The 19,300-nt window shown below is 40.1% G+C and overlaps 1 protein-coding gene across 4 annotated transcripts in view; it reads left to right on the top strand.

The window, feature by feature from the left end:
- Nucleotides 1–3,530: 3,530 nt before the first annotated feature.
- The window catches only part of GRAMD2B (GRAM domain containing 2B), a 42,735-nt gene continuing 26,965 nt past the window's right edge, over nt 3,531–19,300 (top strand). For 2 of the 4 annotated variants that reach the window (XM_082784247.1, XM_082784246.1), the window contains exon 1: nt 3,531–3,708. In XM_082784247.1, coding sequence (XP_082640373.1) covers nt 3,581–3,708 — 128 coding nt within the window. In that variant the 5' untranslated portion in view covers nt 3,531–3,580. Of the gene's footprint in view, nt 3,709–13,434; nt 13,577–19,300 lie in introns of those variants that run through there. The other 2 variants (XM_082784249.1, XM_082784248.1) reach the window with 1 other exon arrangement.

Raw genomic sequence — 19,300 nt, 5'->3', positions numbered from 1 at the left:
TTCTCTCCACACCTGATCCACCACATCAGAACGAGAAAAGATATACTGACAAAAATGGTTTCTTTTAACTACTGCTAAGAGATCTGAAACAAGCAGAGAGAAAAGTAAGCACTGTCTCTGCCACATGCCTCTATAGATGAAGTTTATCTGAGCATAGAAAATTTTATGGATACCAATATCCAAAAGAGAGTGTCTGTCTTAAAAATTGGCAGACTAATCACAAACTAAAATGCTTGCACATACATGCATCAGAACAGGACAATCCCCAGGCAGATCATACTGTTGAGAATCTCTTCCTGTAAAAACAGCATGAATTCAAGCCATTCAAGATTCTTATACAGCTGTGTGGACTCCTAACTATAAACTACCATCTTCTTCTTTCCCAGCCCCAATACAATCTGCAAAACATACCACACTCACAGTCGTGCAGAGGCATTAAAAATCCATCATAAGTTCAGTTTGTCTGACACTAATAGTAAGGAGAGGAAAGCTCCATGTCTTGGGCATACAACAGTACCACCACTGCACCTTCATTCTTTCCACCAGAAAAAAAATCCTTTAGGGCCTGCTTCCCTTCCTTCTAGTGGCAGCTACTGCTAGTGCTGTCAACATCCTACAAATGAGAGCATTCTTAACAAGCAGCAGCAACTCATTTGAGGTCACCATCCCACTCTCTAGTTTTGTTTCTCATGGCTGTGGATAATGCCAGTGTTGCTGCAACAAAGTTCACATAGTCAGATAATATCAGCTCTGTAGCCACAAGAGCATTTAACTCACTAGGCAAGTACATGATCTGGCTAGTTTAGCACCAACATTGGGAAACCTGGAAGCTCTTCAGTACAAGCACAAGAAGAAATTCTTCACTCAGAGGGTGGTGAGGCACTGGCACAGGCTGCCCAGAGAAGCTGTGGATGCCCCATCCCTGGAGGTGTTCAAGGCCAGGCTGGATGGGGCTTTGGGCAGCCTGGTCTGGTGGGAGGTGTCCCTGCCCATGGCAGGGGGTTGGAACTGGGTGGTCTTTAAGGTGCCTTCCAACCCAAACCATGCTATGATCCTGTGGTTCTATAAGCATACTCAACATGGTCATGTTATTGCAGGCTGGAAAGCATACACTTAACATGTGTTAGCATATGACAAAAAATGGTAATTTAGAGAGGGTCAGGGTGCTCAATAAGAGAACTTAACTGTTTTGTGGACAAACACATGGATACATAAACTTTAAGGAAGGAAACTATGTAATAGTTGCTCCTTGCTGAAAAAATTCCTGCTGTTACCCATTCAGGAAAAAAATTCAACTGCTCTCTCTCTTATACTTGCTCTTTAATGTCCAGAGGGAATAGAGTTGTCATGAAAGGTTTTCATTACTTTTTGATATACTAATACTGTGTTTTCAAAGATAAATATTTCATACTAATAATTTACAAGCTCTCTATCATAGAATCATAGAATCAATAAGGACCTCCAAGATCATCTGGTCCAACCACCCCCCTACCACCAATGCCACCCACTAAGCCATGTCCCTAAGCACCAAGTCTAACCTTTCCTTGAACACCCCCAGGGACAGTGACTCCATCACCTCCCTGGGCAACCCATCCCAGTGCCTGACTGCTCTTTCTGAGAACAAATGCCTCTTAATTTCCAACCTGAACCTCCCCTAGAACAACTTGAGGCCATTCCCTCTGGTCCTATCACTTGTCATCTGCAAGAAGAAGCTGACCCCCAGCTCCCCACAACTTCCTTTCAGGTAGTTGCAGAGAGCAATAAGGTCTCCCCTTAGTCTCTTCTTCTCCAGACTAAGTAACCGCAGTTCTCTCAGCCTCTCCTATGTCACTTAAGTTTTCTCATCAGTTACAAGGACATTTGTTTCTTTAAAAAGAATAAGGACTTAGTATCACAAGTGGGTAGATGTCAACAAAACAAGAGAGCCAAGGCAAATTCTCCCTATGACTAGAGGAAGAAGACAGCTTTTCTTTGTTGTATGTGTTGAAGGTTATATCACTTGTTTTATGGAATAGGAATAGAGTAAAGAAAGACTGCATAGCTTACCATCCCTGTGTCTGTAGTCTATGATCACACAGAATCAAGCAGAACCAAAGTAACAGAAAGGCTCAGATGGCAGGAACCAAAGACGTATAGCATAGCTACTGAAAGATGCATTCATTCTGAAAAATTAACTTAGGAAAATTTTGAGCAGCTTGAACATTGCTCCTAAATACAGATTGTTTCATTTGTTCTGTTTCACAGGGAATATCTAAGAGGATCAAGAGTGTGTATTTCTTCTTTTTTTTTTTTTTTTTTTTTTTTCCTTTCAAGAAAAGAAAGAGTCGCATCTATTTGGAATTTTCACTTCCAAGAAAATGGTTGTTTCATCTTTACCTTTACTTCTTGACTGTTATGCTAATCCTGTATTTTAATAGTTACTGTTCTTCCTGTTGTTTCTGTCATTTGCAGAGTTCATTACAGTTTGTCTAGTACTGTCTGCAAAATGAATTTTATCTTTAAAAATGCAAAGACCAGGTTTTAAGTATTTAGGAAGGTGTGACTTGGGGGGAGGGAGGGTTGAACAGGGAATGACACATTCAGAAAGACAGAATAGTTTGATTAGATTTCATTCAGCTTAGCAGCAAAATATGAGAACAGTCCAAATGCATTTGTATTGTTTCACAATCTATTTATAGATACTGACAAGAGAAAGAGAGAGCTACACTCCGCATGTTTGTTCAGTCTCACAGACTAGGGCTTATTATCATGCAGACCCTAAATTAAGATTAGCTGAAGTTCTGGAGATCTTGGGGTGTTGCTTCAGTTTTATAGGAGGGTTCACAATTTAAAGAAATGCTCCTTAACATTTCTTTTACTAACCTAATCATTATAGTCATCTTCAACAAACAGAAAACCAAGCAATTTTGTAGTTAATGTTTGCCAATTCCTATGGAAAATGAATAAATAAAAATGATTAGGCAAACTGGCTTTGTTCAGTTGGTGTTTGGTGCACTGAGATTTAAAAAGATTTTCCATGGTTAGGATGAACTGTGATGACTTTATTTCATGGCAACTACCTGCATGCATGTGCACAAATATGTTACTGCAGAAATGCAATGTAATGACTTTGGCATGTCAGAACAGGTGGATATAGTCACTTCTGAAACATATACTCATGTTGTTCAAACTTGGAAAATTAGAGACCAGCAGATAATTCACAAAGTAGAATTTCTGACAGATCATGTTACTACTTTCAGCACAAGGCTGGCAATGCAACGTCATTTGAATTAAGAGTTCTTGGCTTTTTTTTTTCTTAAATTCATCCAAACAATTTATTGCTATTTGTACCAACTTTCCAAAGACATAAATTTGATGAAATTTGTTTCAAAGTGTATCTATGAAGTGCTGCAGGTATAAAAGAAAAAAAAAAAAAAAAAACTTGTGATGTCACATCAATGTGTTACTGATTAACTGATTTTAAAACCAGCCCGAGCTGGAGTCACACCAAGAATGCATTTCCTACAGCAGTGAAAGGCTGTGCGCTTGAAGGATCGCTCCAGACCCAAACTTACCTAACTCTGCAGTTAGCACCATTAACATGATGAGAAAAGGGAATTCTTTGGAAGACTCGGTTTTTCATTTTGAAAGTCAGAGCAGCTTCAGAAAGTCAAGTAATGACCCTCCTCCAGTCAGCCCTACAGAGAGTTCCGGATCAGTATTTATAAGGTAAATTCAGGGGCGTTTGGGTGCTCTGTACATACTTGATGCAGGGAGGGACAGGGGAGCAATGTAGGAGGGCACCGGTACAAACACAATGGTGGAAATACCCTGATGGGGAAGCTTAATTTTTGAAGGCAATGCACACAGAGCTGATAATTTATCTTACATTACTGATTGCACTGGGAAGGGGAGTGTAAAGGAGGAATTTGTTGGAGGGGGGACAGGAGGGCATTGTTCTCTTTTCGTGTAACTTTTAGACTGAAGCAGGTCTTTGAGTGTGTATGCTAGTATATAAACTCAAGTCTTTAAATGACCTCTGCAAGGTCATCAAATACTATCTACTATCTTTGTACAAAACAAATTTAAACTGGGATAGAACAGGGAATTTGACAAAATATTTTGATGTATGTTTTGGCCTATAGGAAACTTTACAATGCTTATTAAGTTATGTTTCAAGAGAAATTCTACCATCAGAAAAAGGAGTATTCATGCAAGTTGAGATATTTAATGGCTTTTCTGATAGAGCAATTGCAAATGATTGTCAAGGTGAAATCTCTTTTCTTACTTTAGAAGTGTGGACTTGTTGGGTTGTGAAGTTATAATGAGGTAGAATTCATTGTAAGGAAGAGTTCTGGACAAATTGTGCACATTTTAGACAGCATGGATAAATGAGGAAATGCAGAGTCAGAGGGTTGCTGGCACTCTGCATTTATTCCTTCCCATCTACTGCAGGAGAGGGACAGGTAAACATCACCACTATCTATGTCAACCCATTATGAATAAATTATCTTTAAAAAGCTATTCAAAGTAACATTAAATATTTATTGTTCCTTAACCAACATGAAAATTCGTTAGTAAGCTCTGTCTTTCATATCTGCTCATGTCCACCTTGAAGACTGATTTGCAGGGAGCACCTCTATTTATTCTCTGTGTGACTAAATTAAATTTCTTTGTAGCTGGGTGATGGCTTGTATCACTAATTGGGTCACGAGTATAAATAAGTCTGCTGGCCTCATTTTTCCCCTTGTGAAATGTTATTTGGGCTTTTTAATACTATACCTGTATAATGTATTTTCTTACAACTCAAATGTCAGAGAGTTAATGTCCAACAGTCTGAACACAATAAGGAACCACAAATGTAAAGTTTTAATTAGAACTCTCAGGGGCTTTTACCTAGAAGTAGTTAGTCAGAGCTTGTTTTTTAAAACAGCATCCACACATGTATTTTTATGCTTCTCTTAATCTTTTCCAGTTAGGCAAGTAAGTACAGAGTAAATACAGTGGTGGACAGAGGGTTCAACGCAAGTAGGTTATGTTTAACCACTTGTAATTTGGGCAACAAGAAGTTTGCCCTCTTTTCTCTCTCCAGCCTGGAACTCTGAGCAGACAGATTTACCCACTTTTTATTTACCACTAGATAACCTGTACACAAAAAGCTACCATATACACTCTGATAGCAACATGATCAACCCTTACAAAGAACAGAGTCCTTTGCCTTGTGTTTCTCAATAATCAACCTCCCTGCCAAGTAGCAAGTGGCAGGGGGCAGGCCTTCCAGAAATAGAATTTATTCAACTGTTTCTCCAGTAAGAAGGAATCGTATGATCATAAAGCTCTGCATGAAACTATACCTCCATCAGCAGAAAATACAGAATAACAGGCTGTAAATACAAGGCAATCTAATAAGAAGCATGCATGATTGCACACGGTGAGCTTAGCAGTTGGACTGGGCTTGTTTTCACTGAACTTGCTTTTCATGTGTTTGATGCAGTCATGATATGCTTATCTAAAATGAGGCACGTGAAAAATCAAGGGAACAACTCTTGGGAAAAAGAAATGCAGACTCTGCGGTTTCACATGCTGTTTTCAATACCATCCTATTTTCTGAAAGGATATTTCCCATTAATGAAGATGTATCCACAGAGACAATTTAACTATATTAACGATTGCTCCTGTTCATCCTAATTATTCATGCCTGAGGCCCAAAACTGCCAATATACCCAAGTTTTTATACACTTCCGTTTGCACCTCACTGTAATTGGTACCATGCAGATGAGCACAAATTTTCCAGCATCCATGGGGTTATTAACATTTCAGACTAGGGAGCTCACAGTTTATCACCATGGCAGCATGTTATTCCTGACACAGAGCAGAACTGATTTCAGAAGCAAATTATGATTCTGAAGCTATAGCTGAGGTGTCACCCATGCATAATAGATCAGAGAGAGATGTGGACACATGTATATTAAGCATTTTATCAGTATGAATGTATTGAGTTACTCTGACATTAAAATGAAATATTTTCCAGTAGTCTCAAAATATTGGCCAGAAAATGAGGATTTCAACTCCCCCACCGGAACTCATCTTTATAATGTGAGTCAATATCCTGCATCCAGATCTCCTAAACTTTAGATAAACTTCAAGCCTTCTGGTTTTGACCAACCTCCAGAACAAATCTGAAAAAAAATAAAATACTTTGAACACAAGGAAATATGTTTTTTCAGCAATTTAGATTCAGAACTAGTGACTAGATCAGATCTATACCAGAAGCTCTGTCAATGTCATACTTCTAAATATGTTAAGATCAACCTTAGCAGCAATCAACTGCAGGCATAAAAGATCTAAGTATATCAGATATCTTAAAAAAAAGGCGTGGAGGGAGGGGGCAGGAAGGGGAAGCAGGGGTTCAGCATTGGCCATTGGCACTCATTGATACTAGGTAACATTAAAAAATCAGAAAGAAAGAAAGAAAAAAAAAAAAAAAAACATAATATGAATGAATTATAGAATTATGTTTTCTAAAGGCATAGTCATGGGAATGGAAGTCAAAAGGGTCTTCTTGACTTGTCATCTTCAGAGATTTTTCAATGTGATGCACCAAAAACCAGTTAATTAAACTGTTTTAGAAAAAAACTGATAGTTTTTTTCTATCTCTGATCTGCCACTAATATTTTTCCTACAGCAGAATAAGAGAAATATATATACATATTTGTAACACAATTTGTAACATAAATTGTAATGACTGTTTTATTGCAGTTGCATTTTTGTTTGGGTACAACAAAGGATTCATACACTTAGGCTTTCTTGCTGAAAATTTTTATATGGGATTGTGAACTTTTTTTTAACAAAATGTCTTGTATGTTAAAATTACAGACCTCAGAAACATATTCAATGTACTGTTGTGAGGCTGAGGCTTAGTTCGGACAAGTCCAAGCAGTAAAGTTAAAGAGATAAGTACATACCTACCACACTCCAAAAGGCATATTACGTTGCCTTTATAGCTTAATTACAAGTACTTGAAACACCAGCAAACACTTCACAGTTCAGTGGTTTGTATCTGGGGTTTGGTGCTCATGCTGTATGGCCTTCCTATCCAGGATGTACCTAGGTAATATTTTCCTCAGAATAATATAACTCCTGCTTCTGAGTGAGATGAAACAGTAAATCCATCCAGTTTATAATTCACAAGTCCATCCAGTAATTATTATAATCCAGCTTATCATTCACAACCACCTCCAGCGTAGACTGTGAGAACCCATAGCATCATGAATTTTTTCATGTCATCTTGTTCTCTTGTGCCCATCACTTTAAGCTTGCTGTCCTCAGGATAAGAGCAATACCTTTCTAAGCTCCCGGAAAGTCTGGACAATAGATATATTATTATATATATATAATTATTTATATACATATATATTTTTTGGGAAGATTCAGTGTATCCTCAAGGAAGCTGTGCTAGCTTTCACTTTCTTACATACTTAATATACTGCTGCTCCTCAGAGACTGAATGATTCTCTTCACAACGTGATCACCAAATTTAGATGTACAATGAATGTGTAAATGCATGTATATGTGGTCCAAGAAGGTGTATGTATATATACACTCCTGTACCACACACAGATCGAAAAACTGCATACATGCATGCACATTATTCATCATTATTCATTAGACATGTAATCTGTTTGATGCCGTAACATACTGGTGCACCTGGATTGAAAATTTTGTCCACATAATCTACACAAAGAAAAGTGACACGTGCATGACACCCAGGATTTCCTTTGGACATTTACAAACAAATCAAGCTAAGCTGATCCACCACAGCAGAACAAGCAATATTTTTACTTAGCTCTTGTTGCCTAGCTGGGCAAAGCATTAAATGATGGTCATAAATGCAGAAAATAAATGAATTTTACTGCCATGGGATTTGGTACTTTCATTATAAGTGACAAGATCTAGGCATCACCGCATTCTAACAGTGCCATCCATGAAGCATCCAGGGCAATGTGTTGCTTGGGAAATATGCTATGACTGCTTTTTTTCCTCATGAAATATGAGGAGACAGTGACTTGTGCTTTTCAGCAGTGCCAGCTGGCTGAATGCTATCTCGTAGAGAGCAAGAATGAACTACTACATGTACCAAGGCTGCTGTGTTCAGAATATGAGAAAATTGCCATGAATGATTTGGGGAGAGAAGAATGTTCCTTTGCCTCACCACTTCCACTGTGCTTTGCTGAGGCTGCATATTGCAGCCCCCCTTTTTCATATTTTTCTTTTGATGCATTGTGTAAGTATGCAGTGTGTCTTCAACGACTTTACACAGTAAGTTGTGTGAAGGGCATTGGTATTGAAATGACAGTGAATGTGCTGATGGAATGCATGTGCAATGTTATTATACATTCACCATGAGGGAGGCTGACACCATATTACTAATACCCCATAAGTTTTCTGTGAAAATGTTTCTGCTTTTTCCTGCTGGCTGCTACAATGCATACTTTCAGTGTGGTCTGCTGCATCCACTTCCTTCAGTATTCAGCCACTACGTACAGCCTCAGCATCCCTCACTGTCTATGGTGAGAAATGCTCCAGCTAGCTGTAAAGCCAACCTAGTTCACGTGCCCCAGGCACTTCCCTGTCTGAAGGGTCATACAACCAACACAGTAATCTAGGCTCCTTTAAACCAAAACAGGGATGGATAAGTTGATAGGACTTCTAGCAAAATGATCAGATGAAACCTATCACTTGCCATAGGTCTCTATATCACACGCTTTTAGAAAGGAATAAATTATGAAAATATTAATCCAGGCAGGGAATGGGGATCAGCTAACCAAAACTGCCTTTTAGCCTTTACAAAACTCTCACTGCGTTCTGGCACTAGTTATCTTCTACTGACTGTTTACAATGTTGATTTATTCCATTCGTTTTGAGCACACTTCAAGTATGCTGAGTGATTTGCAGATGTTTCTGAGCATTCCTGCTTGAGATAGGAGTATCACCAACACTAAATCAGGTCAGGTGTGGTTTTATATAGCTGAGACTTGAAACCTCCAAAGATACAGTCTACAGCCTCTCTGGGTAACCTTCTACAGTGCTGCACCACTCTTTTAGCATATATTTTTTTTTTCTCTTTTGCAGTCTGCACCTCCCAAGCTGTAAGTCATTTCACTGTGACCTGTGGGTGCTTTACATACATTCTGGAAATTAATTTTTCTTACTTACTTACATCTTCTCAAATGCGTCTAACTTGTGTCTGGTACTATCACAGCTCCCATTCATATGCTATTTATCATACATCTGCTTTCCTATTGTATTTCCACAGAGCAATATAAGGATTTATTTAATGGTTCTTTCATCACTTAATGGCTCCCAAGACATTTGAGTATCTTTTACAGAATCCTAACAATGCAGAATATCATATAGGAAACTGAAGAAAAGATATAACTTGAGATGTGGTCTGCCATTCAAAAGTAATAGTATTGAGGCACTATAAAGGCTGTATCTTTTTGTATCTTTGGGTTTTTTGGTTTTTTTTTTATTGCACCTGATTTTGTCATTTTTGAGAAACTGTTCCAATTGACATTTCTGATAAAAATCACCTCATTCATGGAAAGCATTTAGACTGTAACACTATGGTTTAGAAATTCATTGTACTGAATATAATAGCCAAATTTACCTACAAGTTCTCTACTATTTGACTTTGTACTGAAATTTGTAACAGACAAAGGATGTGAAAGAATAATATATGCTGTGAGAGATAAAACTCAATGACTTTATTTTAATCATCACTTACTGTAGTAGAGGCTTCTCTTTTAGATCAGATTTGCTTTCAGTTTAAAGTAGAAAAGCTTTTGTTCTGCATCTAGTATTGCAAATGAAACATTAAAGTACGGTCTTTCAGATAGCAGACTTCATTAATTATGCAGAAGACACCAGACCAAGCTTTAGGTACTCAAATTCATCTTCAACATAGGGACATCCATCTCCTAGAAAGTTGTTTTACGCAGTCTTAAACTCAAAATTTTCTTAACATGGAAATCAACTGTAACACTGAAAGGAACAGATGGAAGAGTTACTTTCAGAGCAAAACTTGTGGACTTAGGAGAAGGAATGGCACAAACAATTACAGAATAATTCTCTACTGAGTAGATAGATATGTGCTCAATATATACTGTAGTCATGTATATATAACCCTGTATGTCACTGTAGTCACTTCCTGCTTTGTTCTGTCCCAAGGAAGTTTGCTCACATTAGGCATGCTGATATCCACCATATAAACTGAGAAATACTTTATGAATATCCTTAATTACTGTACTGAAATAAAAATACAAGTTAAATAATGCTGATTATCACAATCTCTTCTGACCCAGGTTATTTCCAGCTAGATTGCCTTTTTTTTTTTTTTTATCTTTCATTGGCCATATTATATCCAAGAATCCCTAGGCATGAGTGGTAGTCCTACTGCTGTTTTATACTGACCTTCTAGGTGTGTCTCATTGGGCCCCTTTACCCTTCCCTTCCTCATGTTATTCAAGACAAGTGGAGATTAAGGACTCCCCGTGGATGATGATAGCAAACACTGGAATAGGGATAGGGAATGAACTTGATGACTTGGTGAGTCTCTCCCTGTTCAATTTTACTGTTTTCATATGTATCTTTTTTTTTTTTTTAAAAAAAAAAAAAAAAAAAAAAAAAAAAAGCTTTTCATAGTATTTCAGCTCTAGTTTTTCTTCATTCACTGTGTTATACATAATTTTAAGGTCCTACTTATTGAAAAAGGTATTCCTAACCTCCTTTGAAATTTTGACCCTTTAGGTGAGACTCTTCAGAGTGAAAGCATGTCAATTTTTGCCTACCTGGCATCACTAGTACTGCAGATATTAAATAGTAATCTGAAATTTTAACACACTATTTTTCTCTCCCCAGTCTGAACTTCACCAGCTAGAAAAATACAGTTCAGATTTTCACACAACAGGTCTCTCTCTGTTGTTGATGGCTTCATCTTGACATATTCTCTTTACCATATCTATTATACACCAGCAATTATACCTGTACAGTAAAGGCTCCTTTGTGATTTTTTGCATATTTAAGACTTGCTGTAGCATATAAAAATAAAAGCATAAAGCTTTTGAGAATATTCCACCCACATGACCAGCTGTACATTTGATAGTTTAATATAACACCTCTTGTACTACTACTCTCTCTCTCTTTACTACTGTGAATTCTGGCATTCACAGTTTTTATCACTCTGGAATCTGTCGTTTGCTCTGGAGCTGCTGCACTGTGCACATTTTGACAAAGGTTGTCCACAGAGTTTCTTTTTCAAATCCTCCAAAAACAACAAGCTAGAGCCATGGCTTACTACTTCCACTGATATTAAAGGAAAATAACAAAATTTGGAAGAATCACTATCGAAAACTTGCCAGAACCAAGTCTCTGACAAGGGTTAAGATACCATGATATGGGATAAAGTATCTAGTAAGGATTCACTTTTAGTGTCTATGCTGCAGGAATCAATTTATTTGAATGTCACTTTCTTTTTACAGCAAATACCTTGACTATTCAGTGCAGAATGTTTTGCATACCTTGAGAATGGAGCTGGCTGAAACTACAGCTGCAGAGACTAAGCTCCAGGGGCCAAGCAGCTTCTTCCCAGTTTTTTCACCACTGTGGTCGAGGCAGAAATCTCTGGAGAGGAGTGAGCAAAACAGACAGCAGTAGCATTTCTCTGCTGTAGCTAGATCTGTCAGAGCTTGAAAGCCAAAGTGTTCAAAAGGCAAATGATTTTATCTGTTCAAATATCTAAATGCTAGACTCTCACCTACTGGAAATCAGCATTATTCTGCTGGAGGGAGCAGCGCTACACAAGAAAACTAAAATAGTAACTGATACATTTTCAGTGCATCCCAGTAATGAAAGGCCTTCAAAAACAGAACAAAGGGAAGCCTGTTACTTTTTCTGCTGGTTCTAGACATACTGTGCATGCCATGGTAGTGCACACTGTCAGTGAGAATAACTCCCAGGGAACCCAAAACCTCACACAGGTTGCTGCATCCTAGCCAAGGGTCCTGGATCCTAAGAGACACAGGAAGACAGCACTGCCTTTCAGCTCCAGCTCTACTCACAGCCCATACACCTGAAGTGGGGCCTATTCTGTTTTCCTTTCCATAATCAGGACACCACTGTACAGCCACTGGTTGTGTCTGGCATACAGTGGTGATGGAGGGAATGCCAAACCAGCTCAGGTGCTGCACAGGGGAGGATAAGGCAGCAAAGTCTCACAGATACAGGACCTAACAGGTTAGGGTAATGTTTCCTGAAACTACAGCTCATTTGTTTTTCTGCGCTTGCCTTGGTTTTCACATTCTTATACATAAACATTAGTTAATGGTTTCTCCCAGAAGTACAGCTATTTAAAAATTCTTACTTCCCACCCAGCTTGGTGCATGGAGTTTACATTTTATAGGTCTGGAGCTAGCAAAACCCATCCGGTCTAGTTAAGACCAGAAATTAATCTCACATTTTCTGCAGGATGTCCAACCAGTTTTGGCAGTCCTGATCCTTTTAACCTTTGACACTTGTTTCTCTTTAGCCATTTCCTGAATATATTGCAACATTACCTAATGCTTAGTTCTTTCACTTTTCAAGATACTGTGCAAGTGTCAAGCATCTCTGAATCTTATCAATGCCACTGGAAGATACATTAGCATCAATATCCTACTCTGGTATCCACAAAGAGTTTTCTATGTGTTTTCCCCTTACCTCCCGTGAGTCTGGTGGCTGAGATGAGTGTAGATGAAGAAAATGTGATAAAACTACTATTAATTTCATTGATATATTCTAATGCATTAAGCCATGAAAATCGACCTTTTCCTAGAGACTTCGTTTTGAACTTTCATCCCAAGGTTGGCCTTTTTTAGATTGCGTCCCTAAAGCCACAGACTCTGTCCTTCTGTGTTACGGTGCTTCGTGAAAACACTAGTTCCCCAAACTGAACTATTTGTCAGGTGTTAACCAGATAAGGAGAGCATTTTCCTCCATATGTGTGTGCTCACATTTCGTGCCAGGTAGGATGGCTTGCGCCAAACTCTGCCGGGCTGCGAGCAAATGCCCCCTCGATCTGACGAGCACCGTGGGGGGGGGGGGGGGGGGGGAGGCTGTTACTTTTTGTCTGATTTTACACAACACTCTGTGATTTACCCGGGCTGACAAACCAGCCCGAAAAGAAAGGAAAACGAAAATCCTGGGGGGAGCTGGCAGGTGGAAGGAATATCCAGGCGGGGGGGGGGGGAGACGGAGATGTGTATGTGGGGGGCTGCCCCTCTGCACCTCCCCTCAGCGCCTCCACACGCCTACGAAGCCGCTCGGAGGCCATTTGCTCGTTCAGCCTCCATAGCTCCGGATCCGCCTCCCCACCGCCCGCCCCGGGGCGGGGGCAGCACGGCCCGGCCCTGCCCGGCCTGTCCCGGGCACCCGGCGGTGTGTGGTGGCCGTGAGGCAGCGCCTTGCCCATGGTGCTCATGACAGAGCAGCGCTGCGAGGCGGAGGAGCCGAAGGCTGGGCGGGCCGGAGGCAGGCGGGAATGCCGGGGCGCCCTGCGGCTGTGAGTAGCGGGGAGCCCCGGCCTCAGCTCGGGACGGGAGAGGTCGGGGAAGGGGGTCGGGTCCCTGGCTAGCCGGGGAGGGAGGTGGCGAGTGCCCCTGGCCATTTGCCACCCCGCCGTGGTGGCCGTCGATGTGCGAGGAGTTTGGCGCCGGGGAAGGACGGCGCTGGAAAACCCGCAGCTTTTCCCCGAGAGTCGCTTTCTGCCTCTCTTCGGGGGCTTTCCTCCCCGGAGGAAAACTCTGCACAAAGATTTAATCTGAAGCAGGCTCCAGGAGAGCAACTTAACAGCCACTGGCGCCTTTTCTGTAAAGAAAGTCTGTGAGGGTCTGTGGTCATTATTTTTTCTTTTGTAGCCCTGATCCCCAAGCAGCTGTATCCCCAAAATAAGTATCACGATGAAATCTGTTGCCAGAAATAACTTTCTGGTTGGAGAACAGCAATAACCCAGGTTTCTTCTAAACGTCCTTCGTCCCATCTGATGTAGTCACATCAGAGAGTTCACGAAACAAGGGAGGTGTAGCTCCCTAAACTCCCCAAAAACAGCCCTCTGACTTCCAGCCTTGGGTCCTGATCCCCCCCACAGAACTGTGCCGATGAACCTAACGAAGCTTTTCAGGTATGCAAGATCCATATCTGATTCCATGCTTAAGAATGGGGCCGGGAGCCTGATGATAAAATTTATCACCAGAGAGATTTTACACGATGCTCTCTTTTGTCCCCGAGCGTTTAATCCTTCAGAGTTGGATCTAGTGTGCTTTCAGGAGTGAGGTTAGTCCTAACCAGTGTGACAAATGGAAAAGTCTCCTTAATTACAGCCCTTTTCCTAGCCCTCAGTTTTTGCTGCACAGGAGAAGGTAGGTGTCGTGTGGGGGACAGCGTAGTGGTCTTTGGCTACAAAGTTTTCAGCAATCCTAACCTGGGCAGCAGGAGGGTAAAAAGACTGGGTGTTGCGGAACACAGCGGAAGATGTTGTGAAATGCTTTGTCATAAGCTAGAGAATCACTTACACATTTCATAGCTGGAAACAAAGCTAGAAGTTATTTGCCAATCCTGCCTTTACCGAGAAGTGGATCCCTGAAGAAGCATTGTGCTTATTTGACCGTGACTTAACGTCAGAGGCTAAGTAACTTCGGTTTGGCTGAAGTGAATCTGCAGGCGGGATTGTTCAGCTGAAGAACAAGGGCCGTGACTTGGTTTTGATACACTCAGAGCTGAGCTAGCAAAAAGTTGAATCATTGAAATTTTTTGTGTGTGTTTTTTTGTTGTTTTTTTTTAATATCTTAAATAAGCGTGTGCATTTCAGGGTGGGAGGACGGGGTGTTCTTTCCCTCCATGTACTTTCTGGAAACAGTGTGCAACCAACAGGGCTCGTGCTATCTTCTGCTTGGAAAAAAAAAATCCTTGCAGAGTTGTAGAGGCTCATGGAATCTTTTAGCATTTTCCATTGCACAGGGGAGAGAGATTTATGTGTATGCTAATCTGTACTTCCTGAAGGAATGCCTAAAATGTTCAGTTTAAAGATGGACTTTATGGCTCCATAACCTTCTGCCAGCACAACAGTTCCTCGGGGGATAGGTGCCTGTGACGGATTGAAGCTGTACAAGTATCCATTTATTTATTTGTTTATTTATTTATTTATTTAATTTATTTCAAGGTTAAATCTGAGGAGATTATCTGCTAGTGATTCAGGAAACTTTACATGGAGTTAAATACATTTGTATAGATTTAGAAAATGGACTTCTCTAGCATATTTGGTGACAGGCATGTCTTCTTTGCAAAGCCTGCAGTTCATCTCAGGGGCTTGAGCAATCCCAGAGGTATCACTGAACGGAAGATGTGTGCTGTCATTATCCACATCCAAAACAGTGGTGTGCGGAAAGTTCATCATTAAATGGAGTTCCTCCCAAGTGAGCCAAAAGTTCCTGGTCAGATAGCACTTTCCAAGTGGTCTTCAATGACAACGAGGATGGCCTGGCACCAAAAGGGATTTAACCATTGTGTTGTCTTCAGAAGACATTTATTCCTCTGACTTGTGGTGTGTTATTTGGAACATTTATGGTGGTGCTCAACCTGTCTAAGGAGCTGTTAACCCTACTGCAGGGACAGCTGGTGGAAAAGAAGTTGTATCTCTGAAAACAAAATGCTGCGTATTAAAGAGAAGTGGCAGAGATATAATAAAGAGCACTTCGTATTCAATGTCAGCATGCTTCTCCTCTCACACATACTTGTTTCTGGTGAGTTAGGGTAGCATTTTCTGTTTTCCACTACAGGCAGGATTTGTCCTGAGACCATTAAGTCTGTCTGTGTGAGGGCACTGAGTGACTGAATGGTAAGATATTGCTAACATTAAGTGGCATGTTCTGTCCTCTTACAGTTGCAGGCACAAGGTAATGTCCAGTTACTGAGTATAGCAAAGAAATGACAGGCTGAGGCTTTGAAAGGAGTAGAATCTTTTTTTTTTTTTTGAGCTAAAAAAGGTTGTAGATCCTGGGGAAAATGTGCTACTGAAAGCAGTAGAAAATGCTTACAAGCAAATTATGTACTTCTGGTAAAAGGCAGAATGCAATTTTTATCATTCTTTTCTTTTTGTTATGCTGTAATATCAGTTGACAAATAATTATGAGTTAAGTTAAAAGATAATTGTTTGGCTGACCTGCATGTAATCACAGCACACTAACTTTTGTCCTTAATGATATTACTTGAGAGAAATAGAATATGCACAGAGGTAAATGTAGGTTATTTATTACTCATTAAAAGCTGTAACATCTGATACAGATCAACCTTTTTCCAGCAGCTAAATTTCTGCTGTTTTTGTTATTGCTGCTGTTTGTATGTACCTCGCATACCTTTTTAGACTTGTGTTACTGTTACATCTGAGACACATGGTGATATTCTTTAGATATTCTTTATTCTAACCAAAATTGATAGGAAGGTGTGGATCCAGCTAGGATGCTTAGCAGCAGTCTCTTCAAAAACTGTCATCACGCAGAAAGTTCCTTCTCTGAACATAACAGGAGAGTAGGACAACCTGTTCGTTCCTGTTCCTCCATTTTTATTTGGAAATAAATATCTTGCTTTTTCTAGATCATCTCCGAGTTACCCAAAATTAGAGACATTTTCATGTTTTCTTGCCAGAAAATTGCAAACAAATATTTAAAACATCTGTTTTTCCTTCCTGACAGTGGAAGGAGGGTCAGTGGGAGACTGCAGGAGGACATGGGCAGCTGTTCCCACACAGCCCTCTGCACAGAGCCCTTGCCTCTTCTTTGTAAAACGGTGTAGCATGCTGCCTGTTACAGTAATGGAATTAAGTGCAGGTAGGTGGGACACCTGAATAAAAGGGAGAACCAGGACTGTAGTGTATGTACGAAGAGAACACGTTTTCCTCTTCTTAATTACCCGGCAACTGACCGTCAGTTCTACCCCAAAATACTCGCTTCCTTTAACTCAGTCTTCTACCTGGCACTGACAGGCTTCTGCCTACATCCTTGAAAAATAATCACACCAAGGTGAGAAATGTTAATAAACTTTCCTGAAATAGTGGCAGGAAATAATGTGCAAGTTGCAGATAGGCAGCAGAGAAACTCAGCAGGACAGAGGAGGTAGAGGCAGTCTGAAGCCTTCTTCCTCTGTGCATGGATGGGGGAAGCCTTCTAGTTACTTTACTATGAAACAGCAGTTCCTGATGCCCCCCAGGAATCAATCCTATCTAGCTGTGTCCATTACAAAGATCCGTTCTTGTGGCCACTTCATTGATTTAGCCCTCTGGGAATCTTGCCATAGAAGAATCTCTAAGTTTGAGAGTGCTGGGTAGATACTGGCAGATGAAATGCTGCAGTTAGATACCCTGGTAAAATGATGAAGTCTTCTCCCAGAAAAATGAGCTGCATTAACTTTGGCTTTTTTTTTTTTTTTTCTTTGTTAAAGGGTAATTTTAACTCCCTTTAAAAGGTAAACCTGCAGACTATTAATGTGTGTCCCATCAGACTGTCTAGTGGCTGTCTACCTTCTGCTTCCCTCCCCCTTGCTAGGTTTCCTAATACACCCTTTCTCCTTACTGGTAGGTGGTGTGTTTTTGTTTTGTTTTGTTTTCCTTCTAGTTTAGGCTATTTCTAAAGATAGACCACCTACAATCTTGATAGTAGTTTTGCAGTTACCATTTATGTTACAGTAGTTCAAGAAGAACCATTTAGGTTTGTTCAACATTTTTCTGGACAAGAAGGAATATTATAATTTCATTATACACTGGACTTTTGTATTATAAGTCCATTCATCTGTGGGGAATTTTAGAATCCATGTGAATTTGCCAAAGGCCAGCAAATGCATGGTGGTGGAGGATAGCGTATGGACTGTGGAAGTGCTCCACAAAGTAGAGGAAGAGATATACCCAAGTAAAAAATCATAATGATGATGATCATCATCATAGATTGCAGAGATAATTATGGGAAATTCAGCATTGCGAGACCCTTGGCGAGCAGGGAGCCTCCAGTAGTTATTTCACCTTCCATCAAGGGTGGAAACTGATCAAAGTGTAATGAAACAGGATAGATGGACACAATTAGATAATCATTTTCATCTCAGTTAGGCATTAAGCTTTGTTGTGTATGGTTCTTGCTGGGAATCCTAGAGGAACGAGTTGTAGATGGGCATCCCATGAAATAACTTTTTTACACTTTCTGTGCTAATATAGTGTTACCTTTTTCACAGAGAAATCTCATTGATGATTGTGGATTATTGTTGTCAATGCCAGGTATGAAAGAAACTGTTACATGATCAACCCTGATTAAAGAAAGAAAATGATTTTTTTTATCACCTTACATTGATTCAAATAGCTTGTATGCAGGATATTGAGTCAATATTTCTAAAAGAGCCATGAAACAATGTTCTGATCAAGTGATTCCTGATTTATGGCTTTATTCCATCCCCTGCCACTTAGGAAACACAAAGGTGTCAGTAGGAATGCTCCCAAACCCCTCCTGTGATCTCTAATTGTTCTGCATTGTTAATTGCAGTAGCTGGTGTGTGCTGCTTTTTTTTTTTTCTTTTTTTAATCCTAATGCAGTCTGATATAACTACTTAATTCTTATTTTTTTTCAGAAACACAGTTATTGCTGTCAGCCAAGTCTTTTATCATGTGGATGCATGTTGCTCTGGAGTTCTTACTCCAAAACAGAAATGTAGCTTCAAGTAGTGAGGCCAAACCTTTGTGTGTATGCTCTGGTGATTGTGCCTCAATTGTGCAGGTACAGAGAGAGATCTGTATCACCTTTGCCTGAGTTACGTAGCAGATGTAGTTGATATAGCCCTGTGCGGTCATATTGAACACAAGGATTGTGTACAGTTGCAGTATTTATTTTAATTTAATGTGGTGTAGAACAGTTGGTAGCCCAGGCGCGTAAGTGCCTTTGTGCTCTTTTGCTCTTTTTTTTTTTCTGCACCCTGAACAAACCATAGATCAGGAATTTTTTCTTCTTTCTCTTCCCTTTTTCCTGTCACTTGTGGCAGCTAAAGACAAAAATGTGGTTTAATAAAAGGCTGCACACTACTTCAATAGGAATTATGGTTTTGCATTTTATCTTCTTCTGGGTTAGAAGATAAGGTAGGCTAGAGATAGGAAGTAGAAAAAAACTTCCCACCTAAAGGCTGCCAGCCAGCTGGAGAATGAAAAGAGCACATGCTCCTGTCCAAAGTAGAAATGAAGGAGTATCTTCCCCAGAGACCT

This window comes from Aythya marila, assembly GCF_965140915.1.
Source record: "Aythya marila genome assembly, chromosome: Z".
Classification (NCBI taxonomy): Eukaryota; Metazoa; Chordata; class Aves; order Anseriformes; family Anatidae; genus Aythya; species Aythya marila.
Note: the sequence above shows the minus strand (reverse complement) of the source record. Positions and strands in the feature narration are given on the sequence as shown.